Genomic DNA, 27,176 nt, shown 5'->3' on the forward strand with positions numbered 1-27,176 from the left:
TAGAAGATGCCTTTAGCAACTCATTTATTAAACAGTCAGTTCCTTCAGAGGAAATGGTAAGAGTCATTATCCTATCAACGATGGGGAAAAAAATCCAGATGTCCATCCTATGCAAAATGTTCCGATAGCTGTTGTTGGACATTCACCAGCTGTAAACACATATTTTCCCTGGAATACAGAAAGTAGGACAGATATCTCTAACTGCTTAATCAGTCAATATTTTTAATTTTAAAAGTAGACTCCAAGTATAGAAACCTATCACATGCAGTGAGAACCAATGCGAAATATGAAGCTAAAGGAGGGGGATATTCAGTCTGCCTAATTTTGAGATTTGCAAAAGTCTAAAAGAAATGTGTTTTGGTTAAAAAGATCTAAGAGCTTGAGGAGGACTGAATATTTTAGGAGCACTAAGCATTTGCAAAAGCTATGGAATTCTGATTGTTAATTAGAAATAAAACATGAAATTTGGAGAAGGGAAAAGAATGTATTTTCTGAGGACAACTAATAGTCAAAATGATCCAATTATGAGGAAGATTATAATTTATAAACTTAACAATTTACATGTTGCTTCCCAATCCTAGTCCTTTTAACCAATGGAATAGCAATCAAGACCCAGAACACAAAATAGTAATAGCAATAGCACTTAGATTTATATACCACTTCACAGTGCTTTACAGCCCTCTCTAAGAGGTTTACAGAGTCAGCATATTGTCTCCAACAATCTGGGTTTTTATTTTATCGACCTCAGAAGGATAGAAGGCTAAATCAACCTTGAGCATGATGAGATTTGAACTGCCAAATTGCAGGCAGCCAACAGTCAGCAGAAGTAGCCTGAGCTACTGCATTCTACCCACTGAGCCAGTAACTCTTTAAAGAAGGGCAGTTCCATGAGCCTCTTCATTATAAAGGCCATATTTTCCTTCGGGTCAAAATACCTAAACAGTTCCCCATAATTTATACTGTGGGATAAACAACCAAGCAACCCCTTTCAAGTAATAGTCACTCAAAATAAAAAATGAGGCTAATATTCTGAAACTCTTATTATTCTAAATATTAGACTCTAATAATTAAATATTTCATGCAAATATTAATATATTCACCAGAACTGAATTGGATTAAAATTCTCGGGTTTAATATCATGATATATCTTGCCCTGACACATTCACAAGAATTTATGCACCAATTAAATTTAAGGATGCTGAGCTCCCACTGATTCTGTTACATAATTGCTTTTCATATCAACCCTACCCTTTTCTAGCAGAGGAAATAATTAAATACTTCAGCATGGAAGTCAGTGCAGCTGCATATATTAATACTATAACATAAATCTAGACTAGAGTGTTTCTGTGTTCTTTTGTTTTGTTTTTTGACTTAACACAGGGACGGGCAACTATGACTCACTCATGACCTGTGGACTTCAACTCCCAGAATTCCTCAGCCTGGCTCAGGATTTCTGGGAGTTAATAGATCATAAAGGGGCCCATCTCAGATTTAGCATGAAGAGGGGTTTTTAAAAGAAACTATTCTAATGTGATAGGCTACAGTTGAACATTTATTGAATTTATGCAATGTGTTAGAAAACTAGAAGCACAAATGAATCCATCTGCCCTACCCAGGAATAACTGTGAGTAGCTCTGGCCTCCTTTAGTTTGGAAAGATACTTAAATCAAATAACTGTCCCCAAACTTAGAAGAAACTAACACATTTCAGTATCCTCTTAGATTCAAGCTAACATTGTTCCATTGGGCAGAGTGGAAAAAAAACTCAGTTGGATTCATAGCTGTCATATCTTTTTTTTGCCTTATCAAATGCAAAGGCCCACTTTATAATTCCCTATCTGATTAAGAAGCCCAACATTTATTTTGTACAATTTTGTTTCCTTGAATGGGACAAAATGTTGTTACATTGTTTGTAAAACTAAACATGCTGTGATTACTTTAATAACGTAGCTCTAAATTTATACTGTTTTAGTTTATTTAAAATAGAGACAGTTAAATTGTTTTAATTATTGGTCTACCTATAGAATTTTGGCCATGATAAAAATTATTTTCTAAGGTGAGTGTTAAAACATTCTCCCAGACACAATACTGTTCAATTATCCATTCTGTTGGGAACAGAACTCCAGGGTGGTTTGAGGGAAAAATTGGGAATTTGGATCTTGAAAAAATCTCTAAAGGGGATGAAAAAAATAGTAACTCTTTTAGCATGGCACAACGAGTTAAGGATATGCCTCCATAACATTTCAGACTTGTTGTAAATTAACTCTCTTCTATTGTAGAGTAGGAGATGTTTTCTGTAAAACCCTGGAAAATGTCAGAGATATGAGAAAATATTTCTCTTCTTGCTTTTACCCTGCCAGACAGTGATACGTTTCAAAAAAAATTACCACCGGTTCAGTGGGTGTGGCTTGGTGGGTGCGCTTTATGTGTGTGCACGCCAAACGCACACTTTGCACAGGCTCAGAGGCTTTCTGACTCACCTCCTGCAATCCTGCACTCTCCCTGTCACTTCAGCAGCTGCCATGCAATCTGCTGTGCCACGCAAAACAGCTGCACTACAAAAGCAGGGAATAAAGGTGCTATGTTCTGAAGTTCCCCCTCTGGTCCGGTTTCCAGCAGGGGGTGCCCAGCCGCAACCTGATTGGCCGGTAGTTTGACAGCCAACTATATAAGGAGCTGTCAAACAGACCAACAGCTGTTGCCTCACGGCTGAGCAGTTCATTCGCTGTTAGCACGTGAGTTCAATAAAGCCTGAGCAACCAATTTAGCCGCCTCACCTCAGTCTGTGGTGCATTCGCTCCCAGTATGAAGCTCTGGCAACGAAGGTGGGATGCCACCCTCGAGGCATTAGGCGAGCTTGAAGTCCTCCTGTGGGCAACCAAAAGAGCTGATCACGGTGGCAGAAAGAGCCAAACAAGCCAGAAGGGCATATAAAAAGAGCAAGTCACGCTGAGGGAACTCAATAAGTCCACCAGCCACCTGCCTAAGGATCAAGGGTCCTGTGAAGCTGTCAGAATGGCAGCGTTAAATTTATTCGCACCATTTGACGCATCCACAGAGACTTGGGAGTCATACATTGAGCGTTTTGACTGTTTCCTAGAGGCAAACGATCTGGTGGATTTGACAGGCAGCCGGTGAAGGGCGCTGTTTCTAAATTTCTGTGGCAAACAAATGTTTGACACAGCCAGAGCTCTGTTAGTACCTCAGCCCCTGAATTCCATCACCTGGGAGGCGTTAATGGCAAAGCTTAAGAACCATTACGCTCCCACTCCCTCACGAATTGCCCGAATGCACGCATTTCACTGTCGCGAGCAAGCTGAGGGGGAAACTGTTAATCAATTTATGGCGGTTCTCTGAACAGCTGCTCTCCATTACGAGTTTAAAGAGCTGGATGATGCCTTGCTGGATCGTTTAGTCTGTGGGTTAAAAGACCTCCAAATCCAGCGCAGGCTACTAGCAAAGCCTGACCTGACACTACAATCAGCATTGGATGAAGCCTGCGCTGTGGAGCTATCCAACAAGTCAACGGTAGAGATTCATGGCGCGAGCAGCCCAGCTTCGGGGAGAAAAACCTTAGCTGTCCACCAGGAAGAGGCTACCGAGGAAGACCTCGATCTGCCAGGGGATGACGACATCCACCGGCTGAAGACTGCATCAGGTAATAATTGGCAATCCAATAAAGCAGCCCAGGCACAATCCTCCATAGTGTGCGGAGGAAACCATCCGCGAGCAGCAAGCAGATTTCGAACTGCAAATTGTCAGCGCTGTGGAAAGAGAGGCCATTTAGCTAGGAAGTGGAGAGCTATCCTGCCTGATGACAAGGGCAAATGAAGGGGACCCCTAGAAAGGTTCCTAGGTTGAGGGAAGAGTGTTTCACCATCCAAAGGGATAATTGCCACATCAACCCCAGAGTAGGACAAACAAACTTATCACTAAAGAATTTTTTTTTCTTTCAGTGAAAATTGAGGGACATGATTGTCAAATGGAGGTTGACACAGGTTCTTCTTTGTCATTGGTTAGTTGGAGCACAGTCAAACGGTTGGTGCCCAAAATGGCAAAGAAAAGATTAAGTCCCTGTTCCCTCACATTAAGAGACTATCAAGGGAATATAATTCCCATTTTGGGTCTCGCTAAAGTGACAGTAGTTTTCAAACAATTCAAAGGTCGTCTCCCACTAGTAGTTGTGGAAAGGGCATTGCCAAGTTTACTGGGCCTTGACTGGTTCGAATCCCTAGGTCTGGCCATAAGTGGAGTGCATGCCACAAATGGACAAAGCACTGACACTATAGATGCATTGGCAAAGGAATTTGCTAGTGTTTTTGACAATGACCTAGGTAAATATACAGCGAAAACCTATTTCACTGAATTTAGACCCTACAGTTATGCCTAGGAGATTGAAAGCCAGGCGAGTGCCCTTCGCACTCCGCCCAAAAATCGATGCTGAACTCGATAAGCTTATATCACAAGGGGTATTAGAGCCAATAGATCACGCTCCTTGGGAGACCCCAATTGTCACACCACTCAAGGCTGACGGGTCAGTCAGGGTGTGCGCGGACTACAAGGCAACCCTTAATTTGGCATTACAACAAAGTGCGTACCCAGTGCCTGTAGTGCAACATCTGTTGCATTCACTGGGTAATGGAAACATTTTTGCAAAGCTTGACATGGCTCAAGCGTATCAACAGCTGCCAGTGGACTCGGCCACCACAGAAGCCCAAACCATAGTAACACACAGGGGAGCATTTAGGTGCAATAGGCTACAATTTGGCATTATTGCTGCCCCTGGGATATTCCAGTCCCTGATGGAACAGCTCTTACAAGGCATCCCTGGAGTTGTTCCATACTTTAACGACATTATTGTTTCAGCTAGAGATGAAAAGGCACTTTTAGACAGCCTAAGGGAAGTTTTTAAGAGATTCCAGGCAACAGGTTTGAAACTAAAAGAGAGTAAGTGCCATCTGGGCATGCCTAGGTGGAGTTCCTGGGGTTCCTGATCGATGCTGCTGGAATTCATCCCACGACAGCTAAGGTTCAAGCCATAAAAAGCGCTCCTACTCAAACAACAAAACTGAACTGCAGGCTTTCCTTGGCATCCTGAATTTCTATGCCATTTTCATTCCTCACAAGGCATCTGTAGCTGAACCCCTACACCGACTTTTAGATAAAAAAAATCACCTTGGGTTTGGGGCATGAAAGAGGCTAGCTCTTTTAAGGCTGTGAAGGACTTGTTAACTTCAGACTCTGTTCTCATACAGTTCAACGAATGCTTACCATTAGTGTTAGCATGTGACGCTTCTCCATATGGAATAGGGGCAGTTTTGAGTCAAAGACTGCCTAATGGCTCTGAGGCCCCTATAGCGTTCTTCATTAGGACCCTATCGCCAGCAGAACGGAATTATAGCCAAATAGATCGTGAGGCCCTTGCTGCCATTACTGGAGTTAAACGTTTCCACAAGTGTGTTTATGGACATAAGTTTGAACTTATCACAGATCATAAGACTTTATTAGGGTTATTCGCTGGGGATAAACAGACTCCTCAAATACTCTCCCCTCGAATGACAAGGTGGATGTTTTTTTTGGCAGCATACTCATACACACTGTCATATCGGCTGGGCAAACATCTCAGCCATGCTGATGCCCTCAGCAGGTGCCCGATTCCAGTGGCAGCTGAGGACCACGAGGCTGAGGAATCCATCGTCCTCATTGACCATCAACAGGACTTCCTACTCACCGCTGCAGACATTGCTGCCCATTCAGCTAAAGACAGACTCTTAAGGCAAATTCTGGACTGGGTGAAAAGGGAATGGCCACAAGGGTCTGTGCCTGCTAATAGTCGTCCCTTCAAAATAAGGCAACAAGAGCTCCCTTGCAGCAGGGTTGTTTACTATGGGGGAGTAGAGTGGTAATTCCCTCAGCCTTACAAAAGCACGTTCTGGGGGCACTCCACAAGGGTCACCCGGGCATCGTTCGTATGAAGTCCCTAGGCTGAAATATGTGTGGTGGCCAGGGATGGACCAGGCAATATCTGAATGGGTGTCAGGGTGTCAGCAGTGTCAGGAAACTAGGCCATTACCCCCAAAAGCCCCAGTAAGAGAGTGGGAAACCCCCAGAGGTCCATGGTCACGCCTGCATGTTGATTTCGCGGGGCCCTTCCAAGGTCAGATTTTCCTCATCCTAGTAGATGCTTTCTCCAAGTGGGTTGGGGTAGTTTTAATGAGCTCTACAACATCTGAAGCTGTCAGTTTAGCTTTACAAAAGGTGTTCGCCACCCATGGGTTTCCCGATCTAATTGTATCAGATAATGGCCCCCAATTTATCTCAAGAAGTTTTGAGCTGTTTCTCATTAGTTTAGGCATAAGACATGCATTAATTGCTCCTTTCAATCCCTCTAGTAATGGAATGGCAGAATGAGGGGTAAGATCTGCAAAAGAGGCACTAGCAAAGATGGGCCCAGGGCCATGGCCAATTAGAGTATCCCAGTATCTGCTAATCCAGCATTCTATCCCATGTCCATCCACAAATCATAGCCCAGCAGAATTATTAATGGGCCGAAGACTTAAAACAGTGTTAGATAGGCTGCATCCTGCAATGCCAGGGAATTTGATGTAGGGGACCAGGTATTTGCTAGGAACTATACTGGTAATCCCCTGTGGGTACCGGCATCCATAACTAGCATAACCGGGCCATATTCATACATTGTAAAGTTAGAGGATGGCCGGACCTGGAGGCGCCACATTAATCAATTAAGGGGGCGAGGGAACCTGAGGCCAGGAGCTGTATTAACAAGGGAGAACGATGAGTTCTCAGGAACTGACACAACCACATGCCAGCAGCCACACTCACCAGAGAGGCCAGGGGTCAAGGAATCACCAGCAGAAGTCCAACTGCCACAGTCGGAGGTTCCGGTCAAAGAGGTTCCAGACAAAGAGGTTCCTGCCGCGCCAAGGAGCCATCGCTGTGCAGATCAATGAGAATCCGTCGCTGCCCGGCCTACCTCGAAGACTACGCATGCGCTGTTGAGGTGGGAAGGAGTGCTATGTTCTGAAGTTCCCCCTCTGGTCCGGTTTCCAGCAGGGGGCGCCCAGTCGCAACCTGATTGGCCAGTAGTTTGACAGCCAACTATATAAGGAGCTGTCAAACAGGCCAACAGCTGTTGCCTCACGGCTGAGCGGTTCATTCGCTGTTAGCGCGCGAATTCAATAAAGCCTGAGCAACCAGTTTAGCTGCCTCGCCTCAGTCTGTGGTGCATTCGCTCCCAGTACGAAGCAAAAGGTTAGTATGGAAGCCCAAGTGGGCCAAAACAGCAGAGTGTTGGAGAGAACAAGTTTGGTCTCCACTGCTCATCAGTGCTACCGGCTCGCCAGAACCAGGCCAAACCAGTAGACTACCACCACTGCTGCCAGAGCACTCTAATCTTATGATAGGATTGTTTTTCTGTGACAATTTTCAGTATTAGAGGTAAAGAAAATAATATGGAAGAAAGCCTTTGATATTAATCAAACAACCTCACTTAGTATCCTTTCTTTCCTCAGTTTAGAATACATTGACTAGAAACTAGGACTGAAATAATGATTTCAATAAATAAGACAATTAATATTGCCTTTACTGCCTAATATTGACAATTAACATTTTATTTATTCCTTTTCTGTATTTCCCATCTCATTAGGGTACTTTGCTTAACACTGCCAACCCTGTAAGGAAATAACACAGGTGTACAGTACAGGTAATCCTCGACTTACAACAGTTCATTTAGTGACCGTTCAAAATTACAGCACTGAAAAAAGTGAATTATGACTATTTTCTCATTTATGACCATTGTGGCATCCCCAAGGTCACGTGATCAAAATTCAGGTGCCTGGCAACTAGTTCATATTTATGACGGTTGCAGTATCATGGGGTCATGTGTGGCGCTTTTCCAGAAGGGGAAGCCAGATTTGCTTAGTCAGCACTGTGCTGCTGACTAACTTAGCAAATGCAATGATTCACTTAACATCGGTTGCAGGAAAGGTCGTAAAATAAGGCAAAACTCACTTAACAAATGTTTCATGTAGAAACATAAATGTTGGGCTCAATTATCTTAAGTAGAGGACTACTGTATGTGCACATTCTGTATTTCCTAACAATTACAGCCACCAGATGGTGGTGTTGAACTATTTGTACTCTATTAGAGCACTCTTGTTTTTCTTCTAGAATTAAATATTGTAGTCAGATTGTTTTAGGTCTCTCCCTCCCATTTCTTCTTTAAAGAACAGAGAGCCACTGAACAGGAAGGAAGTGAGGGAGAAGAAGCAATATCAAATTAACTGCTTAACTTAATTATATAAAACATAATTTCCTTTAATGCCGTATAATTACGCTACTTTCCTCACTTTTACACATCTTTCGTACTTTCTACTAGTTTTATTTTAAGAGAATAGTCTGTACAGTTTATTAGACAAGGAATATATTTGTTAAATGTAGTGAAGATGGAAGATGTAAAGAGACAGCCAAGTGTAATCAGACAAGAAGGTACCAAAACCAGGCATCCAAGTATATAATATACAAATAATAAGTCACCAGTTAACCTGTGAGAAATACATGAGTTTGAATCTCAGGAATCAGAATGAATAGTACTCTATTACTAACATATTCTGAAAACTAAGTAAGATTTTCCTAAGACTTTGAAAGGAAAAACCTTTCACAACAAATGATACATCAAACAGGCCATCGAGGTTGCTAATGGATGTTAATAGCAGCTATTGCAGCATAATGGTACTTTTCCAACAGCTATTTGTTGATCTTTTTTTTTTTTTTAGTTTATAAGACCTCTGTCTCAGCAGACATCCTTCAATTATTTATAATCATTTGGTTCAAACTACAAATAAATGCTCCAACATTCATTTTTCTAGCCACATTGGCAACTCGAAAAGCTATGCCAGGGTGTCAAACTCACATCGTCACGGCTGCGTCACATGACATATCAGGAATTTTCCTCCCTTCACTAAATCAGGCATGGGCGTGGCCAGTTTCATAGGCCCTGAGCTATGCACAAACTGGAGGAATAGGATGAGAACATGGACTCAGCTGCAGGAAACAGATAAGGAGTGCTGGGAAAACTCACCAGCAATCATCAATGAGTTGTATGAGCAGCAAAGGAACAGACAGATAAGCACTGTGGAGGGTGTACAACTGCTTACAAGTTAGCCTTTCTTTGCTTCTTTGGCACTGGTATTTATATGCAGTGGTAAAAATTGCGGGTTAATAAACATTAATGTAGTAACTCCTTAAAAAGATGCAGTTCCATGAGCCTCTTCATTATAAAGGCCATATTTTCCTTTGTGTCAAAATACCTAAATAGTTCCCCATAATTTATATTGTGGGATAAACAACCAAACAACCCCCCCAAGTAATATTCACTCAAAATAAAAATTGAGGCTAATATTATGAAACTACTATTTCTAAATATTAGACTCTAATAACTCTAAATATTTCATGCAATCTTCATTCATTACAGTGGTGCTTTAGCATGACATTCATCTACTCATATGCACCCATGTGAGTTGGATTTTTAATTATCTCAACAAAGTTCCTGTTTGCTTTCTTAATCACTTACAGTTTCTACAAATGACAGAAACTGTTCAAACTCATACAAAGAGATGCAACATTTGGCAAAATATTCTAAGCTATTTCTTATTTCTGCAGATCGTCATACAAGAAAAAGAATTCTCTTTAATTTTAAAAATGTAAAATACTGATTACAATCAAACATGAAACACTGGATTAATATCAATAGTTCAATATCAATACAAGATATAGTATATTTAAAATATTTAATTAATGAAAAATTGACATTAATCCAGTGTGGGAATGAGTTGTTACGTTTCATATGAAAACAGTTCAAACATTTCAGGTTATTATGTTTGACTATCTCTGGATATGAACATTTGCTATGAAATTATATTTCCTGGCCACTGGGTGGCTGCAACTTTCCAGAGAAACATCACTTTACACAGTATACGTCTCAAGGTTTTGTCTAACAAGAAAGTTGGTGTTTGAGGGTTTATATACATTGAGTTCCACTGTCACAGTAGCAGACTTGAAGTATTAGGTATAAGTTGCATTGCATCAGTGCAATGCCTGGTCATGATAAGTTGGGAAAAGCAGTCTTTGTTGTTGTTGTTATTTTGTTTATGAATATAAAGCCATGTAATGGCATTGTTTGAACTTCAGAGTAGGGTCTATAGGAATCCTAGGCAAGAAATTCATTTTCAGTACGTTTTACCTAACAGCATTCTTGCATTGATAGGGAAGAATGCATGCACATTCCTGAGCTTCTTGGAAAAATAATTTATGAATGAATGATATGAATGATTGATAATAAATGTTTACTGATTAATACAATTAAATAAAACATTAAAAATAAATTTACTTTTGCACAGATTGTAAAACTCCATGTTTTTATTATACATCATTCTTCCATGTGCCCAAGAATAGTGATGCTAACTGTATTCATACTGGTTTAAGTAGCTACCCATTATGCCAACAGTCTCAACACCAACGTCAACTAATGAATAAAAAAAATTATCCTGAAAGGTTGGTTTCAATTGCCATCATAGAAAATAACAAAAATTGATTGCAAATTCAATTATAGTGATGACCACAGTTTATTACATACACATAGTGATGACCACAGTAAACATATATACAATTAACTTCATATATCAGAATTATTTGCAACTTTTTCTAAAATGGATCACAAAATTAGGTATAGCTCTTCATGTGTTATTGAATTAAGTTTTTAATACTGATAATTCAGCTAAATTAAGTCAGGTTATACTGGATTGAAAAAGACACAGTTGGTTGCATAGAAGAATTTTCTCAATGCCTAAATGTTTTATGCTACGTTGAAATTTAATAGGATTTCAAAATTTATTTTCTATGTTCTGATAAATATTGAAACAAAATAAAAATAACAAGAAATCAAAACTATTGTCCTCGATCCTCATAAGGATCTTGTCTAAGATGACTTATTTCAGAAAAAACTTGGGCTCAGATTATTGTACACTTCATCAACTTCTCAGCATGTTGGATAATGAATGTTTCATTTACATTGCTAATTGACAAGCCATGGTTCCTTCAACCTCTAACCCTTAAGATTTATCACATAATCACCATATGTCAATATAATTGCACTTTCCAGATTTAAACAAAAAAGAAAGCTTGCAAAGGAACTTATTAATGTAAAAAATTAATACTAAGTGTAGACAGGAATTCATGAAAGGTCAACACTAATATTTAGCTTTGTTTAAAAAATTGCTCACATCCTTTTTTAGCAAATATAGGAAGTTAAATCTCATATTAGAATATTATGATAAAACTTTAACTGAAGTAGAAGTGTTACTTTAATTTTCAAAGAAAGGATGTGTTCCATAAAAGATGAAAAGAGGGATAGATTTAAAGTAAAAGATGGACGTCTATGCTTATAAGTAAAATTGTTCAGAATTTAAAATATGCGTCTCTGGTGATAATACTGGTGCAACCTCAATGCCAGTTTTAGAGGCCTGAACATCCCAAGTTAATACTCTTGATATTATCAGGCTTGTCAGCATGGATCTACATTCAGTGTTACCATGACAGATGTCTGAGATGCATGGCAGCAGAAGACAAGAGTAATAAAGTGAGAGGACTTGACAAAGAGAAACTTGTAGTTTCTTCCCTAGTCTGCTGATAAATTGAATATTTTATGATCGACCATAGCTACCACGTTAGCCATTTTCTGTTTACATAAGCTCCCTATCATATCTACTTTATGAGACTAGTCTGCAACATTTTCTCCAAAATATTTGCTGATGTAATAGAGCAGGAGTGTCAAACTCAAGGCCCACAGGCCAGATCTGGCCCGTGGGGTGCTTAGATCTGACCCACAGGGCTGCCCTGGAAACAACAACGGACTCGCCCATGGTGCCTCTGGTAGCGAAAACGGAGCTCAGGTTTGCAGCCCTCCCTAGCTCCGTTTTTGATGGCAGACGGTTGCAGAAGGCCATTACAGCCAAAAACAGAGCTCAGGAGCCCATTTTCACTGGCAGAGTTCTCATGCCACCACTGGTGCCCCCCAACACGTGTGACATAGAGCTGGCAACACCCATCCCGGCCCCTGAGATCAAACACAACCCTGATGTAGCCCTTAATGAAATTGAGTTTGACATCCCTGTAATAGAGCAACTGGACAGGAAGTGGGAGGAGAATAATTCTGACTAATACATGCTAATGCATATATAATGTATTTTATTTTAAGTTTGTGGTTCTTTACCTTTCATTACAAATTACACCCAGCAGCCATAAGTGGGGATCTCTATATTAAACCGATTCTAAGTACTGAGTCTATCCTGAATCCAGCTGCCGACAAAGATAAATTTGCATTGTTGCAAAGCAATATCCAATGAGAGGAAAGCTGAGTAAAAGCCTCTGAATCTGAATAGAAAGGTCTTAAGATCGATATTAACACAGGAAATCAAAGGTGAATATTGCACTTATGTAGCACATATCCTTGATTCTCAGGTACCCAAAGGGGATTTGCAATCTCGCCTCTCAGTCCAATACTGCACTTCACAAAAAATGCACTTGAATTATACCAGAGGGGATGCTTACAGCTAGATCTTTAAGGCAGGCCAAAGGAAGTGATAATCAAAAATAAGACCGTAAAAGCCTTTCACAAATTTCCATTTTCTCCAAAGGAAGAATTTCACATTTAAACAAGAGAAGATAGCAGCAAAACTATTATGGAAGCAAGTGTAGAGGGAGCTTCTGAAGCTAGCCTCTACATAGCAATTGTTCATAAAGCATCTGTCCTACAAATCCTGACATTACTAGCGCAAAAATGTCTCAGGTATTGCTATCCCTATTCCCCCAACAGTGTTTGGAACTAGTAAAATATCTGAGTTAGGAACTGGTGTTACAAAACCTATTAATTTACATTAAAAAGCTGCTATTTTTGCTTGAGAAGAATAGAAAGACATGAAAGGCTTTTAACAACATATATCAAACTGTGCATTTGATGATATGAGTTAGATATATGCATATTTCAGTTGTCCATTTCCAGCTGCTTTGTGGCGTCAAACTTTTTTTATGTTAACAGATCACATTATTATCACATTTAGAAAAGAGTAATGGCATAGGGCGTTGATACATCATTGGCAGCACAGAGTGCTATTTGAAACATGTTTTTAGTCTTTGCATTTCTAATAGTAGGACAGAGATGCACAAATTTTACCATTAAGCTGATGTTTCCTTATATAAAATGATTTAGCACAATAAATGAAAATAGTGTATTGTAAATTCCATAGAAAATGTCTTGTGCCATGAAGAATGAGCAAGAAAGTAGTCTCCTCTCAACAGCTAAAATGGCCCAAATTTTCTTTTGATATTACTCCACTATTCATAATATTCTGAAATAGCAACAAGGGAAACAAATGTGATTTTTAAAATAAAATAAAAATATAAAATTCTAGTGAGTTTCTACTCACTAACCCAGAGGATAAAACTTGAAATCAGCTGAGCAAGCATGCATATTGGACCAGAAATATTAAGTGTATAGAATAGAATAGAATAGAATAGAATAGAATAGAATTCCAGTATCATGGAAAAGAACTAGCTGCTGACAGGACTTCAACAGCTTCATATATAAAAATTTTAACTGCAAGGCCCAATTTTGTGCACACTAATAAATGGCAGCATCTGACATTCACCGGCATTATAGAAGATCCAATAATTAGGTAGGACTGCATGTGCCTAAACCACTGTGGGAGAGAAGTGTCCCAAACTGGGATTTAGAAAAAGAAAAGTTTTATTATCAATAGCTTTCATGAATTTGGTTACAGAGTATACATAAAGTCTAATAAATAGTGCATTTACTTATGAAAAGGCCTCAGTCTTTCGGCTAGGAGTTATATAGCACAAAGGGCCTGTTTGCAGCTACCTGTAACCACATTAATTCTGAAGAAAGATGTGGTGCTGAAAATTAACTCTTATAACAAGCTCCTTTCCTGGTGAAATGTGCAAATCAGATCCTGCCTCTACTTGTTATGATCCCTTTTTATGCATGACCCTAATATACAAAGCTAGTTATTATGATATGTACATAAGGAACAAAATTAGATCAGTAAATGTTTGCTGAGGAGAAACAGCAGCCAAAGAAAGAGTCATTGAAGATCCATAGCAAAGAATCCATAGACCTGCTTACTGTAACATAGCAACAATAAGAGAAAAAAAAGGAATAGAAACCAACTCTCCATTCAGGGTTTTTCTGCCCTGCTCATTTTCTGCAGTCCACTTCCAGCAAGTCCGATCCCAGAACATAAATGTCATGCCAGAAAACCTAACTTTTACTTTCTTTTCCAACATACGATAAACCAAAAAGTCAATAGATTAATCTTTTTATTGGAAACCTTGAAGTGATGCAGTTTGGTTGTCTTAGCTTCACAATACATGGAATCATTATGGACATAAAATATATCCGTGTACTCAAGCAGTGAACATTGGCATTCAAATGTTATGAAGTTCATTGCCTTGAATCACAATGATGTCTGTATATAGTAGTGTACCTAACAGACTATTGTTTATGGAGAATCTCAATTATTCCTGGTTGTGTTTTTTCCCCCAAAGGGTAACTGGATTTTCCTAGTTTTTTTCCCTTTGAAAACATTTTGCTTCTCATCTAAGAAGCTTCTTACATTCCCTACCAGTTAGAACTGAAGAAGTGTCTTGGACAAAAAGTGAAACACTTTCAAAGGAAAAAAAAAACAAGAAAGCCCAGTTGCCTTTTGAGAAAAAAAGCATCTTTGGAACTAACTGGCTATTGATGGATAAAAATGGAGAACACAATACATGACACTGTGAAATCCTTGCATGAAGAATGGAATAAAACTGCAAGAAGTGCGTATGTGCTTATATACAACAGTAAAAGAATAAAATCCCCCATCCCAAAATGTCGCTTGACTTCCTACAGACTTTGGGATAAACTGAGCCGTTGCAGCTTTGTAAGGTTGTACAAATCATATTATAGCCATTATATAATCTGGGATAAATCAATAAACAGTGATAGTGAGACGATCCACCCTCAGGACAAATAACATATTTAATGACAGACATCTGCGTGTACAGTGGATATTTTAGTCAGGGGCATTCACAGCAAGCTGAATTTTTGTCAAAATGATGGAAATATAAAAGGGATAGCCATTGCACTGCCGTTGCCACCACTCAGGTTTTGCCTTTTGGCCTCCCAATGATGCCCATGATTTCTGTACTGATTTATCTTTTTATATGGATTTCCAAAGAATCCCCACCCCCTAACAACATCATAGTTTGTTTAACCAAAGTAAACATATTTTAAGCTATAAAACGTGGTTTATAATTATAGTACAACTAGGTTCAAGAACTGCATTATTTTCACTTAGTATGCTTCTAAGCTAGCTAACCTCCTGGTTATCTGTCACATTTATGTATGGGCAAAGCAATGAAGTATCACTATATTGTACAGACAAATTAACATTTCAAGTCCATTTTAGTAGTTATCTAAATTGGAAACAGTCTCAGAAAGCATCACATTTTTAAGCCTATGCAGGTGTGGTGTTTATCATTACAGATGTCAGTTTTAATTTGACCTAAAGCAGTGGCCCCCAACCTTTTTGTGCCACGGCCCGGTACCGGCATCACAAAATGATCCATGGCCCGGTACCGGCATCAGCACGCATGGCAAGGCGAGCCGGCGACCGGCCAGCCAGCCGTCCCCGCTTCTCCCGCCACCTTCAACTCCTCCTTTGTACCTTTGTCGATGGGCTCGGGACGGCTTGGGACGGTCGCTCGCGCTCGCCTTGCCTTGGGTGCTGAAAGAATCCTCGCGCCTTAGTTTTGTTCAAAGCCGCCCCCTTCGATGAAACTAAGGCGCGAGATTCTTCAGGACCCAAACGCCGCTTTCCAACCGAAAAGCTCACCGGAAGCACTTTCTCATCAAAACAAGATGGCGGCGCCAGCAAACCGGCGCCCGGTAGAAAATGTTCCACGGACCGGGACCGGTCCGGGGACCGGTGGTTGGGGACCCCTGACCTAAAGCATCAACAATATCACCACTACTACCCTCCATAGTGGTACACAAATTTAAATGATAGCCTCGTGAACAGAAGGTATTTGATAATGGATCTTTGACTGCCCCATTTATCCTTAGAAGATGATTGCTTAACTAGGAATACGCATGACAGGACAAAATCAAAGTATACTTCCTGACGTACAACAGATACATCAAAACATCACCTATAGGCAAAGATTATCTGATACTTGAAGTTTAATCTGTTTATGTGTAGAATATTTTCAAGATCCAAAAATATGATATATGTTCTTTTACAAAAAATGCAATTAAAATAATATCTATATACACACTGCAAATGTAGTACAGATAACACATTCATTTAAGCCCATTTATACACATTAGTAACACACCATGTGGCAGAAAGACTAGGACTACAAGAAGAGCCCTTGGCGATTTATTTTATATTAAATCCCTAATGGCCCTTCCTTATCTTTGCAAAAATATGCACGGAAGTCCAGACTATGCAACCATTGAAGTGAATGGTTATTTATTTGCTAAACAAAAACCCTATGTTTAATGTTCCTTAGACATAAGGTAGTCTGCAAAAATCACATTCCTACAGCTCCATAAATCATTTATTTTTTGTATCCTATGCCTTTGTAAGAAGCATCTGGAGAATTTTATTTTACAAAGTCTGAAATTTATTTCACATGTCATTATTAAAGTATTAAAGATACCTTACTTTTATTGGGCTTTCTAAATTGAAATCAAATTCTATAATCAGCCTGAATATAGTCCATAAAATAGCATTTAAGGCTTTGTACAATCTAGATATTATTAAAACTCTTGGTCATGACGTTAACTGGGCAAAAGGGTATATCATAGGGCAATAATTTTTGAACCAAGGTACCTCAAATGGGCTAATTTACAGAATACATCCAAAATTCAGAACCCATGACTCCTGTGGAATTGAAATTTGGCAAGTTTTACAAAACATTTTAGGACATAAAACATATAAAACATTTAGGACATAATACAAAATGTTAGATATCTAACTTATCTCTGAAATGATTACCCAATGGGTCACAGGTTGTCTAGCTATAAACTAATACAAGGCCTTTCATGTGATCAAAACGCTAAAAAAAACCAATAAATGTCCAGCTCAACTCCTGGTGTTTTTATGTTCATATCGTTTTCTTGGCAGCAATTATCTAGGTCTTTCTGCAGTGGCACTCAAGAACAATTTTCCACCAGAGATTATCACTTCTAGTTTTCAAAACATCCCATCAATATTAAACAGACATATTTGACAAATTTGTATTTTGTAATGTCTCCCCCCCCCCACCAAAAAAAATTTTTTTTTAAACCAAGCAGAATGGCAGATATCAACACTGCAGTTCAATCTATAATGCTTAGCAACATGCCCAATAACAAGTAAGTTTAAATTCCTAGGAAATAAATATACCAATCACAGTATGTGGTGCATATCTCTTACCATGTAGCAGATATCATTATGATAAGTATGTATTGCAAAAATAATCAATCACTGATATCATGCATTTCTTTAATGGGAAAATTAGAAAAGCTGAATATAGTACGTTATCTGGGTAAACACATAATATTTTTCTTTTTTTCAAACAATACTTAATCCATGTTTTCCAATTATTTTTAAGAAACTATATGACTACTATGTTTTGCCAGTGCTGTTAGCTCTGAAATGTCTGGATTAGTTTTTCTGGTCCTTATTACTTTAATTGGGGATGATAGAAGTTATTCTGGGATTTCTTACATGGAAACATGTGGCCATGTCTCTTTGTAAGATTAGGGTTGGTTTGCCCTTCTTTCATTACTATCTTATGTGTAGGTAGACATACACAACAGAGAAAAAGTTAATAAGATGATAAATCCTAGCCATAAGTGAGCCCCTATGGCAATGCTTCACAAACTTAGGTAAATTACCCCAAATGGAATAAAGTTGGTTTTCTTTGGGTAACAACAAACAAACCCATTATCTAATTTTTACAGCGACATTAAAGGACTTTCTGATAAGTGGTTTTGGGTAATGAACAGAGGTGGTATTCAGCAGGTTCTGACCAGTTCTGGAGAACCGGTAGCGGAAATTTTGAGTAATTCGGAGAACCGGCAAATACCATATCTGACTGGAGATTTTACAGTCTCCTTCCTCTGCCATGCCCACAAAGCCACGCCCACAGAACCAGTAGTAAAAAAAATTGAATCTAAGGTCTTGACAACCATGCATACAATGATTCAGGCCTTGTGTTGCTGGAGGATTGTTTGAGAATATATTTCAAATGTCCAAACTAAAAAAAGCTATTCTAGAATATTAACAACACAAATTAAGTCAAAAAAATCCATCAACAGTTTTAAAAATCCTTATAACTATAAAACATATAAGAAAAACTTCAGGTAATTTCTGGTGAAAGCCTCCAGTTTGATTTTTCCTTACCTCTAAATTGATATATATGGTGCTAACTGCTACTTTGATTTCTCCATCTGACACCTCTTTGAGATCCTTGACCAAAGCTTCCTCAATCCTCAGCTCTGTGGAATAGATAGAAAATCATTCATTTTTGCTTAAAATCATTTTTGCTAAGTATAAGTTAGTGTTTGTATGTATACACACATCCATAAGAGAAGGAGTAAGATTTCTAATTTTCTTCCAAGAAAACATAATTCAAAAGCCTTTTGATATCAACAAAATTCATCTATGCTTGGTCAATCTGAGATAAAACTAGATGACCAAACGTATCTATCAATGCAAACGTAACAGGAACCTGTTGGAATATAGTTCCTTTCTAGTCAAGAACAATTTCTGTAATATAAGGATTATGATACAGAGCAATGAAGGAGGGGCAGCAGCTTTACAGGAACTTCACATTTGCTCTGTAATCAGGTCATAAAAATTGTTTAATCTTCTATTCAGACATGTTTTCATGTAGAGATTCAGTGAATAGCAACCCATTGCAGAGAGAGAGAGATGCAGTAGCATTGGGGAACAGAGAAGGTGGAGTCCATGTTGTGTTTGCATTTCAGGATCTTGAGACCTGGCTTTCAATATATTAAATATATATACTGTATATCTATATCTATACCAACGTCCAGATGTTCTCCCAAATTATTAACTTTTAGCCCATATATATAGAAACATTCTGATGCAATAAAAGAACGTACACTCTTTTCTAAGTATTTTCAGAATTGCTGATTCGAAATGACTGGTACTGAGCCAACATAAAATAAGCCAGATATATGGAGACATATCTCATAACAAGTGTTGTTTAGAAAATAGCCAACATTCAGATTAGGAACTAAACCAGCAATTACTACTCATTATTCTAATAAAGTTAAGAGTCCGGCAGACATTTAATGAGAAAGTACTAGACAGCTCAAATAAAGAAAAAAAGGAAAAATTAAAGCAATGCTGTACCATCAGCATGCAGCTGTGCCTCCTGAAGGAAAGTGATAATGTCTTTTCGGGAGGAAAGTTCTGGAAATTTCTCCTCCAAACACGAAAGAACTTCTTCCTTTTCTTCAGGAATCTTGAGGGCATCTTCATCCATGATTTTTGAGAGAATGCTCCCTGAAGTTTTTTTAAAGAAATTAGTTCATTAAAAAAAAGACAACTATTACAATGAACTTAATAAATAATGTAAATAATTATTAAAGAAATAGCTATCTATCCTTTCATTCTTTATTATTTCTAGTAGTTTCTGTCACATTTCTTCATGTTCAATGTGTTTGTGTGTATGTGTGTGTGTTTGTAGATTTTCACGGGTACAGGTATGTAGGTCTAGGTGTGTTCGGGTCTTTTCCCGTGTAAGATTAAGAGTACCTTGGCGACGTTTCGGCAAGGTCCCACTCACCATCCTCAGGCTGGTGCTTTCGGCTTCATGCCAGTGCAAGCAGTGTGTGATTGGAGCTGCCATCTCTCTATAAATACTGGTGGTGGGGGCTGGTGTGCTGGGCTGGTTGGCTGCGCTGTTGCCTCTTGATTGGTTGATGGAGTTGATGTTGGTATAATGGGCTATGTGATGGCCTTGTGAGTTTTGTTGTAGAGATATCCTGGATCTTGTGCTGTAATCTCCTGGGTCATTTGTTTTGTAGTGATCTTTTTTCCATTAGCCTTTCGTGTTTTAACGGCTTGGGTAATGGGTTGTGTAATTTGGTAATGGCTTTTGTAATTTGGCCACACGGGAAAGAAAAACTAGACAACTTCCTCACACAACTTAACAACCTACACCCCAAAATACAATTCACCATGGACATCCTAATTTACAAAAAACCCAATGGCTCCCTAGGACACACCATCTACCGGAAAAAAACACACACCAACCGCTACCTAAATGCACAATCCCATCACCACCCTGCACAGATCAACTCTGTAGCCAAGACCCTCATCTCCAGAACCAAACGCTTAGCTGACAAAGACCACCTGAGAACAGAACTACACACCCTCACTAACGTATTAATTTCCAACAGATTCCAAAGAAACACTATCACCAATCCAATCCAAAAAGAGATACCCCCAAAAAACCAAGACACAGAACAAGACAACAGTATCGCACTCCTCCCCTACATCAAAGGCACCACAGACAAAATCAGCAAAATTCTCCACAAACACAATATCAGGACAGTCTTCGGCACTGACCAAAAAATAGCCAACATCCTAAGAAACCCCAAAGACAAGATCCAGCTAGAAAACCAAGGAGTTTATGAAATACCATGCAACAATTGCCCAGCCACATACATTGGACAAACCAACAGGAGAATAAATGCACGCATCGCAGAACACAAAAACACAGTCAGAAGAGAAGAAAATACTCCTCCCTCTTCCAGCACCTTAAAGCCACAGGACATGAAATTAATTTTGAAGGAACCAAATTAATATCCAACACTGAACACTCCAGCAAGAGTATAATCAGGGAAGCCATCGAGATAGAGAAACACTGCCATAACATGAATAGACGGGATGATACCTCCCGCCTACCAGACATCTGGAAGCTAGCCCACACCAACAAACAAGTCCCATCCACGAAAACCAACACCAGACCCAAAACGACACGGGACACCACCACCAATCCCCCTCATCAGATCCAGGCCCAAGCCCATCCTATAAATGAAGGACAACCACCATCCAGAAAACAGATCATGGCTTCTTCGCCAGCTGTCGCACCCCCCGACCCCAAAACCAAACAAGCTGACACACACCAAGAACACAGACCCAGACCCCAAACTCGAAGCCAGACTAAAACCCAGAATGCTACATCACAGCCACCTGCTCAGGACATCAGATCAGAAAACTCAGGAAATTACACCACAAGAACTCAAGAAGTTTCAACACAGCAAATGACCCAGGATATCACAGCACAAGACCAAGGATACCACAGCAATAAATCTCACAAGGTCATCACACAACCCATTGCCCAAGCCGTTACTACACAGGAGGCTAATGGAAAAGTGATCAAAACACAAACGACCCAGGAGATTACAACGCAGGACCCAGGATACCTCAACAAAAGAACTCGCAAGCCCATCACACAACCCATTACCCAAGCCGTTAAAACACGAGATCACTACAAAACAAACGACCCAGGAGATTACAGCACAAGATCCAGGATAATTCCACAACAAAACTCACAAGGCCCTCACACAGCCCATTATACCAACATCAACTCCATCAACCAATCGAGAGGCAGCAGCGCAGCCAACCAGCCCAGCACACCAGCCCCCACCACCAGTATTTATAGAGAGACGGCAGCTCTGATCACACACTGCTTGCACTGGCACGAAGCTGAAAGCACCAGCCTGAGGATGGCAAGTGGGACCTCGCCGAAACGTCGCCAAGATACTCTTAATCTTACATGGGAAAAGACCGACACACACACACACACACATATATATATATATATATATATATATATATATATATATATATATATATATGTGTGTGTGTGTGTGTGTGTGTGTGTGTGTGTGTGTGTGTGTGTGTGTATGTGTGTGTGTATATATATATATATATATTTGTTTTCTTAAGTTTTCGCGGGTACTTACATGTATGGTGTTCGGCTTGGTTCGGGTATTTTCCCACGTCATTGTAGTTGTTCTTTTAAAGTTGTAGCAACGTTTCAGCAGAATCTCATCTGCCATCATCAGGCTTCTGTATTGTGTCCGTCTGTGAGTCAGACTTTTACAGTGGTTTCAGATTTGAATTTGGGGCAGCCTATTGCTGTGCCAGAATGGTTTTTTCTTCATCCTGATTGGTTGGGAGTCTTGGTCTGTGTTTATTGGTCTCGGAGTTTGCTGTGTTCTGCTTGATTGGTGTCTCTAATATCTTCTGTCTGTTTTTGGCTCTTTTTGTATCTTGATTGGCTGGCAGCATTGTGTTGCTTTAATGGAGGCCTTTAGTGCAGCTTGGCTTCGGGTAAATGGACGGCTATCATTAGTTAGGAAGCTGGGTTTCATCTGGGTGCCTGGTTGGGATGTGTTTGAGCTGGAGGTATCAGGGGGGATCTGTTTGTGCCCAGGTGTTTGCCTGGCTTGTGGTGTGGAGATTTTTTGTTTGTGAGTGCAGGCTTCCAAATGATTGACAGCCTGGTGGAATCATCTCTTCTATTCATGCTTTCTGGTCTTTTTCAATCTCTATGGCTTCTCTGATGATTCTGTGATTAGGGTTTTCTATAGTGGCCAGGGTTTTGGTGCCATTGAAGTTGATGCTATGACCTGTGGCTTCCATGTGTTGGACTAGTGAGGAAGTGTGTTCCAGCTTTTTGACTGCATTTTTGTGTTCATCCAGGCGGGTGCTTATTCTTCTATTGGTCTGTCCAATGTATGTGGCCGGGCATGATGCACAGGGGACTTCGTATATGCCTTGGTTTTCCAGGTCAATTTTATCTTTGGGGTTGCTAAGGATGGCTGCTATTTTTCTGTCTGTTTTGAAGGCAGTCCTGATGTGATGTCTGTGTAGTACCTTACTAATTCTGTCTGTAGTACCTCTTATGTAGGGCAGGACAGCTGTTCCATAGGTCTGTTCATCTTCTGGGTCTCTATTATGTTTCAGTGTGTTTTTGTGGATCAAGCTGGTGATTTTGCTTTTGTGGAAGCCGTTGGCTGTCAGTACTTTAGTCAGGGTGCATAGTTCAGTCTTAATGTGTGTCTTGTCTGCCAGGCGTTTGGTTCTGGTAATTAGTGTTTTAGCCACGGAGTTTATCTGTGCTGGGTGGTGGTGGGATTGGGCGTTGAGGTAGCGGTTGGTGTGGGTTTTCTTCTGGTATATGGTGTGTCCTAGTGTGCCATCTGTTTTTTTTGTAGATTAGTACATCTAGGAATGGTAGTTGTTTGTTTGTTTCTGTTTCCATGGTGAACTTGATTTTGGGGTGTGCGCTGTTTAGGTGTGTTAGGAAATTGTTTAGGTTTTCTTGTCCATGGGGCCAAATCACGAATGTGTCATCGATGTATCTTAACCATAGTTTGGGTTTGAGGATGGCATTGGCCAGGGCTCTGGATTCGAATTCTTCCATGAACAGGTTTGCAATGACAGGTGACAGTGGTGATCCCATGGGAGCTCCTTCTATTTGTTTGTATCTTTGTCCTTTGTATATGAAATATGTGTTGGTTAAGCAGTGTTCTGTTAGTTCCATGAGGTGTTTAGCTGGTTGGTATTTATTTTTGATGATTTCAAGGGTCTCTTTTATCGGGACTTGAGTGAATAGTGAAACCACGTCAAAACTTACAAGCAGATCTTCTTGCTCCACGTGTAGATCTTTGATCATTTCCAAGAAGTGGTATGAGTTTTTACATGAGAAGCTGCTGTTTCAGCATGGGGCTGTAGCTCTTTTGCTAGGTGTTTAGCTAGGTTTTGTAGTGGTGCTCCTCTGGAGCTGACTATGGGTCTGAGAGGTATGCCTTCTTTGTGTATTTTTGGGAGGCCGTATAGTTTGGGGCATCTGGAAGATTTCTCTCTGGGTATGATCGCGTGTTGGATCTCTTTGCTTATGTGGCTGGTTATAATTTTCTTCTTGGTTAATTTTTCCAGATATGTGGTTGGGTCTGTGTTTATGGGTTTGTATGTGGAGTCTTGGAGTAGGTCTATCAATTTTGTTTCGTAGTCTTTTCTGTCCATTACTACAGTGGCATTCCCTTTGTCTGCTGGGAGGATGATTATGCTGCTATCTCTTTTCAGGGTTTGTAGTGCTTTGATTTCATTTTTCTGTAAGTTGCTTTTTGGTGGTTTGCTTGTGCATAAGATGTTGGTAACTTGGTGTCTTATTTTATCAGCTTCATCTGTATTTAATTTAGTTAGGCTGGATTCTACTGCACATATGATGGATTCTGTGGGGATTTTTTGGGGTGCTATAGCATAATTGAATCCTTTGGTTAGGACATCTGTTTCTGTTTTGGTGAGTTCTCTGTTGGAAACGTTGTGCACTAATTGTTTCAGGTGTTGTTGTGAGTTGTTGGGGGTTTTCTTGTCATGTTCTAATTTCTTTAGTTTTTTCTCCACACCACAAGCCAGGCAAACACCTGGGCACAAACAGATCCCCCCTGATACCTCCAGCTCAAACACATCCCAACCAGGCACCCAGATGAAACCCAGCTTCCTAACTAATGATAGCCGTCCATTTACCCGAAGCCAAGCTGCACTAAAGGCCTCCATTAAAGCAACACAATGCTGCCAGCCAATCAAGATACAAAAAGAGCCAAAAAACAGACAGAAGATATTAGAGACACCAATCAAGCAGAACACAGCAAACTCCGAGACCAATAAACACAGACCAAGACTCCCAACCAATCAGGATGAAGAAAAAAACCATTCTGGCACAGCAATAGGCTGCCCCAAATTCAAATCTGAAACCACTGTAAAAGTCTGACTCACAGACGGACACAATACAGAAGCCTGATGATGGCAGATGAGATTCTGCTGAAACGTTGCTACAACTTTAAAAGAACAACTACAATGACGTGGGAAAATACCCGAACCAAGCCGAACACCATACATGTAAGTACCCACGAAAACTTAAGAAAACAAATATCAAACCTCTACGGGAGGAAATAAACAGCCAGATCAAAACCTACGAGAAACTGGAAATTAAAAGAGCAGGAATACTATGTGACCTCCAATTCCTACGCAGCTGCAGAGACAACAATACTACACCAACCTGCTTCAAATTAACATTTCATCAAAGCACAGCAGCCACTAAACGTATCCTGAAAAGAACTGAAATGGCTTTACTAAGGAACGAGCTCCACAATAAGAGATTCCGATTAGATCAGTTAAACAAAGATTTGCTAGCACTACACCTGGAACTGAGCAGCAAAATCCACCCTCTACTTTGGGACAAGATAAAACAACTTACAACTTGGAGAGCTGATTCTGAAGGCATTTACAAACAAGAAAAATTATTGAAAAAACTAAAGAAATTAGAACATGACAAGAAAACCCCCAACAACTCACAACAACACCTGAAACAATTAGTGCACAACGTTTCCAACAGAGAACTCACCAAAACAGAAACAGATGTCCTAACCAAAGGATTCAATTATGCTATAGCACCCCAAAAAATCCCCACAGAATCCATCATATGTGCAGTAGAATCCAGCCTAACTAAATTAAATACAGATGAAGCTGATAAAATAAGACACCAAGTTACCAACATCTTATGCACAAGCAAACCACCAAAAAGCAACTTACAGAAAAATGAAATCAAAGCACTACAAACCCTGAAAAGAGATAGCAGCATAATCATCCTCCCAGCAGACAAAGGGAATGCCACTGTAGTAATGGACAGAAAAGACTACGAAACAAAATTGATAGACCTACTCCAAGACTCCACATACAAACCCATAAACACAGACCCAACCACATATCTGGAAAAATTAACCAAGAAGAAAATTATAACCAGCCACATAAGCAAAGAGATCCAACACGCGATCATACCCAGAGAGAAATCTTCCAGATGCCCCAAACTATACGGCCTCCCAAAAATACACAAAGAAGGCATACCTCTCAGACCCATAGTCAGCTCCAGAGGAGCACCACTACAAAACCTAGCTAAACACCTAGCAAAAGAGCTACAGCCCCATGCTGAAACAGCAGCTTCTCATGTAAAAAACTCATACCACTTCTTGGAAATGATCAAAGATCTACACGTGGAGCAAGAAGATCTGCTTGTAAGTTTTGACGTGGTTTCACTATTCACTCAAGTCCCGATAAAAGAGACCCTTGAAATCATCAAAAATAAATACCAACCAGCTAAACACCTCATGGAACTAACAGAACACTGCTTAACCAACACATATTTCATATACAAAGGACAAAGATACAAACAAATAGAAGGAGCTCCCATGGGATCACCACTGTCACCTGTCATTGCAAACCTGTTCATGGAAGAATTCGAATCCAGAGCCCTGGCCAATGCCATCCTCAAACCCAAACTATGGTTAAGATACATCGATGACACATTCGTGATTTGGCCCCATGGACAAGAAAACCTAAACAATTTCCTAACACACCTAAACAGCGCACACCCCAAAATCAAGTTCACCATGGAAACAGAAACAAACAAACAACTACCATTCCTAGATGTACTAATCTACAAAAAAACAGATGGCACACTAGGACACACCATATACCAGAAGAAAACCCACACCAACCGCTACCTCAACGCCCAATCCCACCACCACCCAGCACAGATAAACTCCGTGGCTAAAACACTAATTACCAGAACCAAACGCCTGGCAGACAAGACACACATTAAGACTGAACTATGCACCCTGACTAAAGTACTGACAGCCAACGGCTTCCACAAAAGCAAAATCACCAGCTTGATCCACAAAAACACACTGAAACATAATAGAGACCCAGAAGATGAACAGACCTATGGAACAGCTGTCCTGCCCTACATAAGAGGTACTACAGACAGAATTAGTAAGGTACTACACAGACATCACATCAGGACTGCCTTCAAAACAGACAGAAAAATAGCAGCCATCCTTAGCAACCCCAAAGATAAAATTGACCTGGAAAACCAAGGCATATACGAAGTCCCCTGTGCATCATGCCCGCCACATACATTGGACAGACCAATAGAAGAATAAGCACC

General features: G+C 40.0%; 1 protein-coding gene across 4 annotated transcripts in view; it reads right to left on the minus strand.

The window, feature by feature from the left end:
- Window positions 1–27,176, minus strand: part of PRUNE2 (prune homolog 2 with BCH domain) — a 126,902-nt gene that overhangs the window by 58,637 nt on the left and 41,089 nt on the right. For all 4 annotated transcript variants that reach the window (XM_087957832.1, XM_087957830.1, XM_087957831.1 and 1 more), the window contains exons 5-6: window positions 19,505–19,657; window positions 18,527–18,621 (exon numbers count right to left, since the gene is read on the minus strand). In XM_087957832.1, the coding sequence (XP_087813958.1) occupies window positions 18,527–18,621; window positions 19,505–19,657 (248 nt within the window). The remainder of the gene's footprint in view (window positions 1–18,526; window positions 18,622–19,504; window positions 19,658–27,176) is intronic.

Source organism: Notechis scutatus, chromosome 2, assembly GCF_049901735.1.
Source record: "Notechis scutatus isolate UNSWTSFEM ecotype Mainland chromosome 2, rNotScu1.2, whole genome shotgun sequence".
NCBI classification, from domain to species: domain Eukaryota; kingdom Metazoa; phylum Chordata; class Lepidosauria; order Squamata; family Elapidae; genus Notechis; species Notechis scutatus.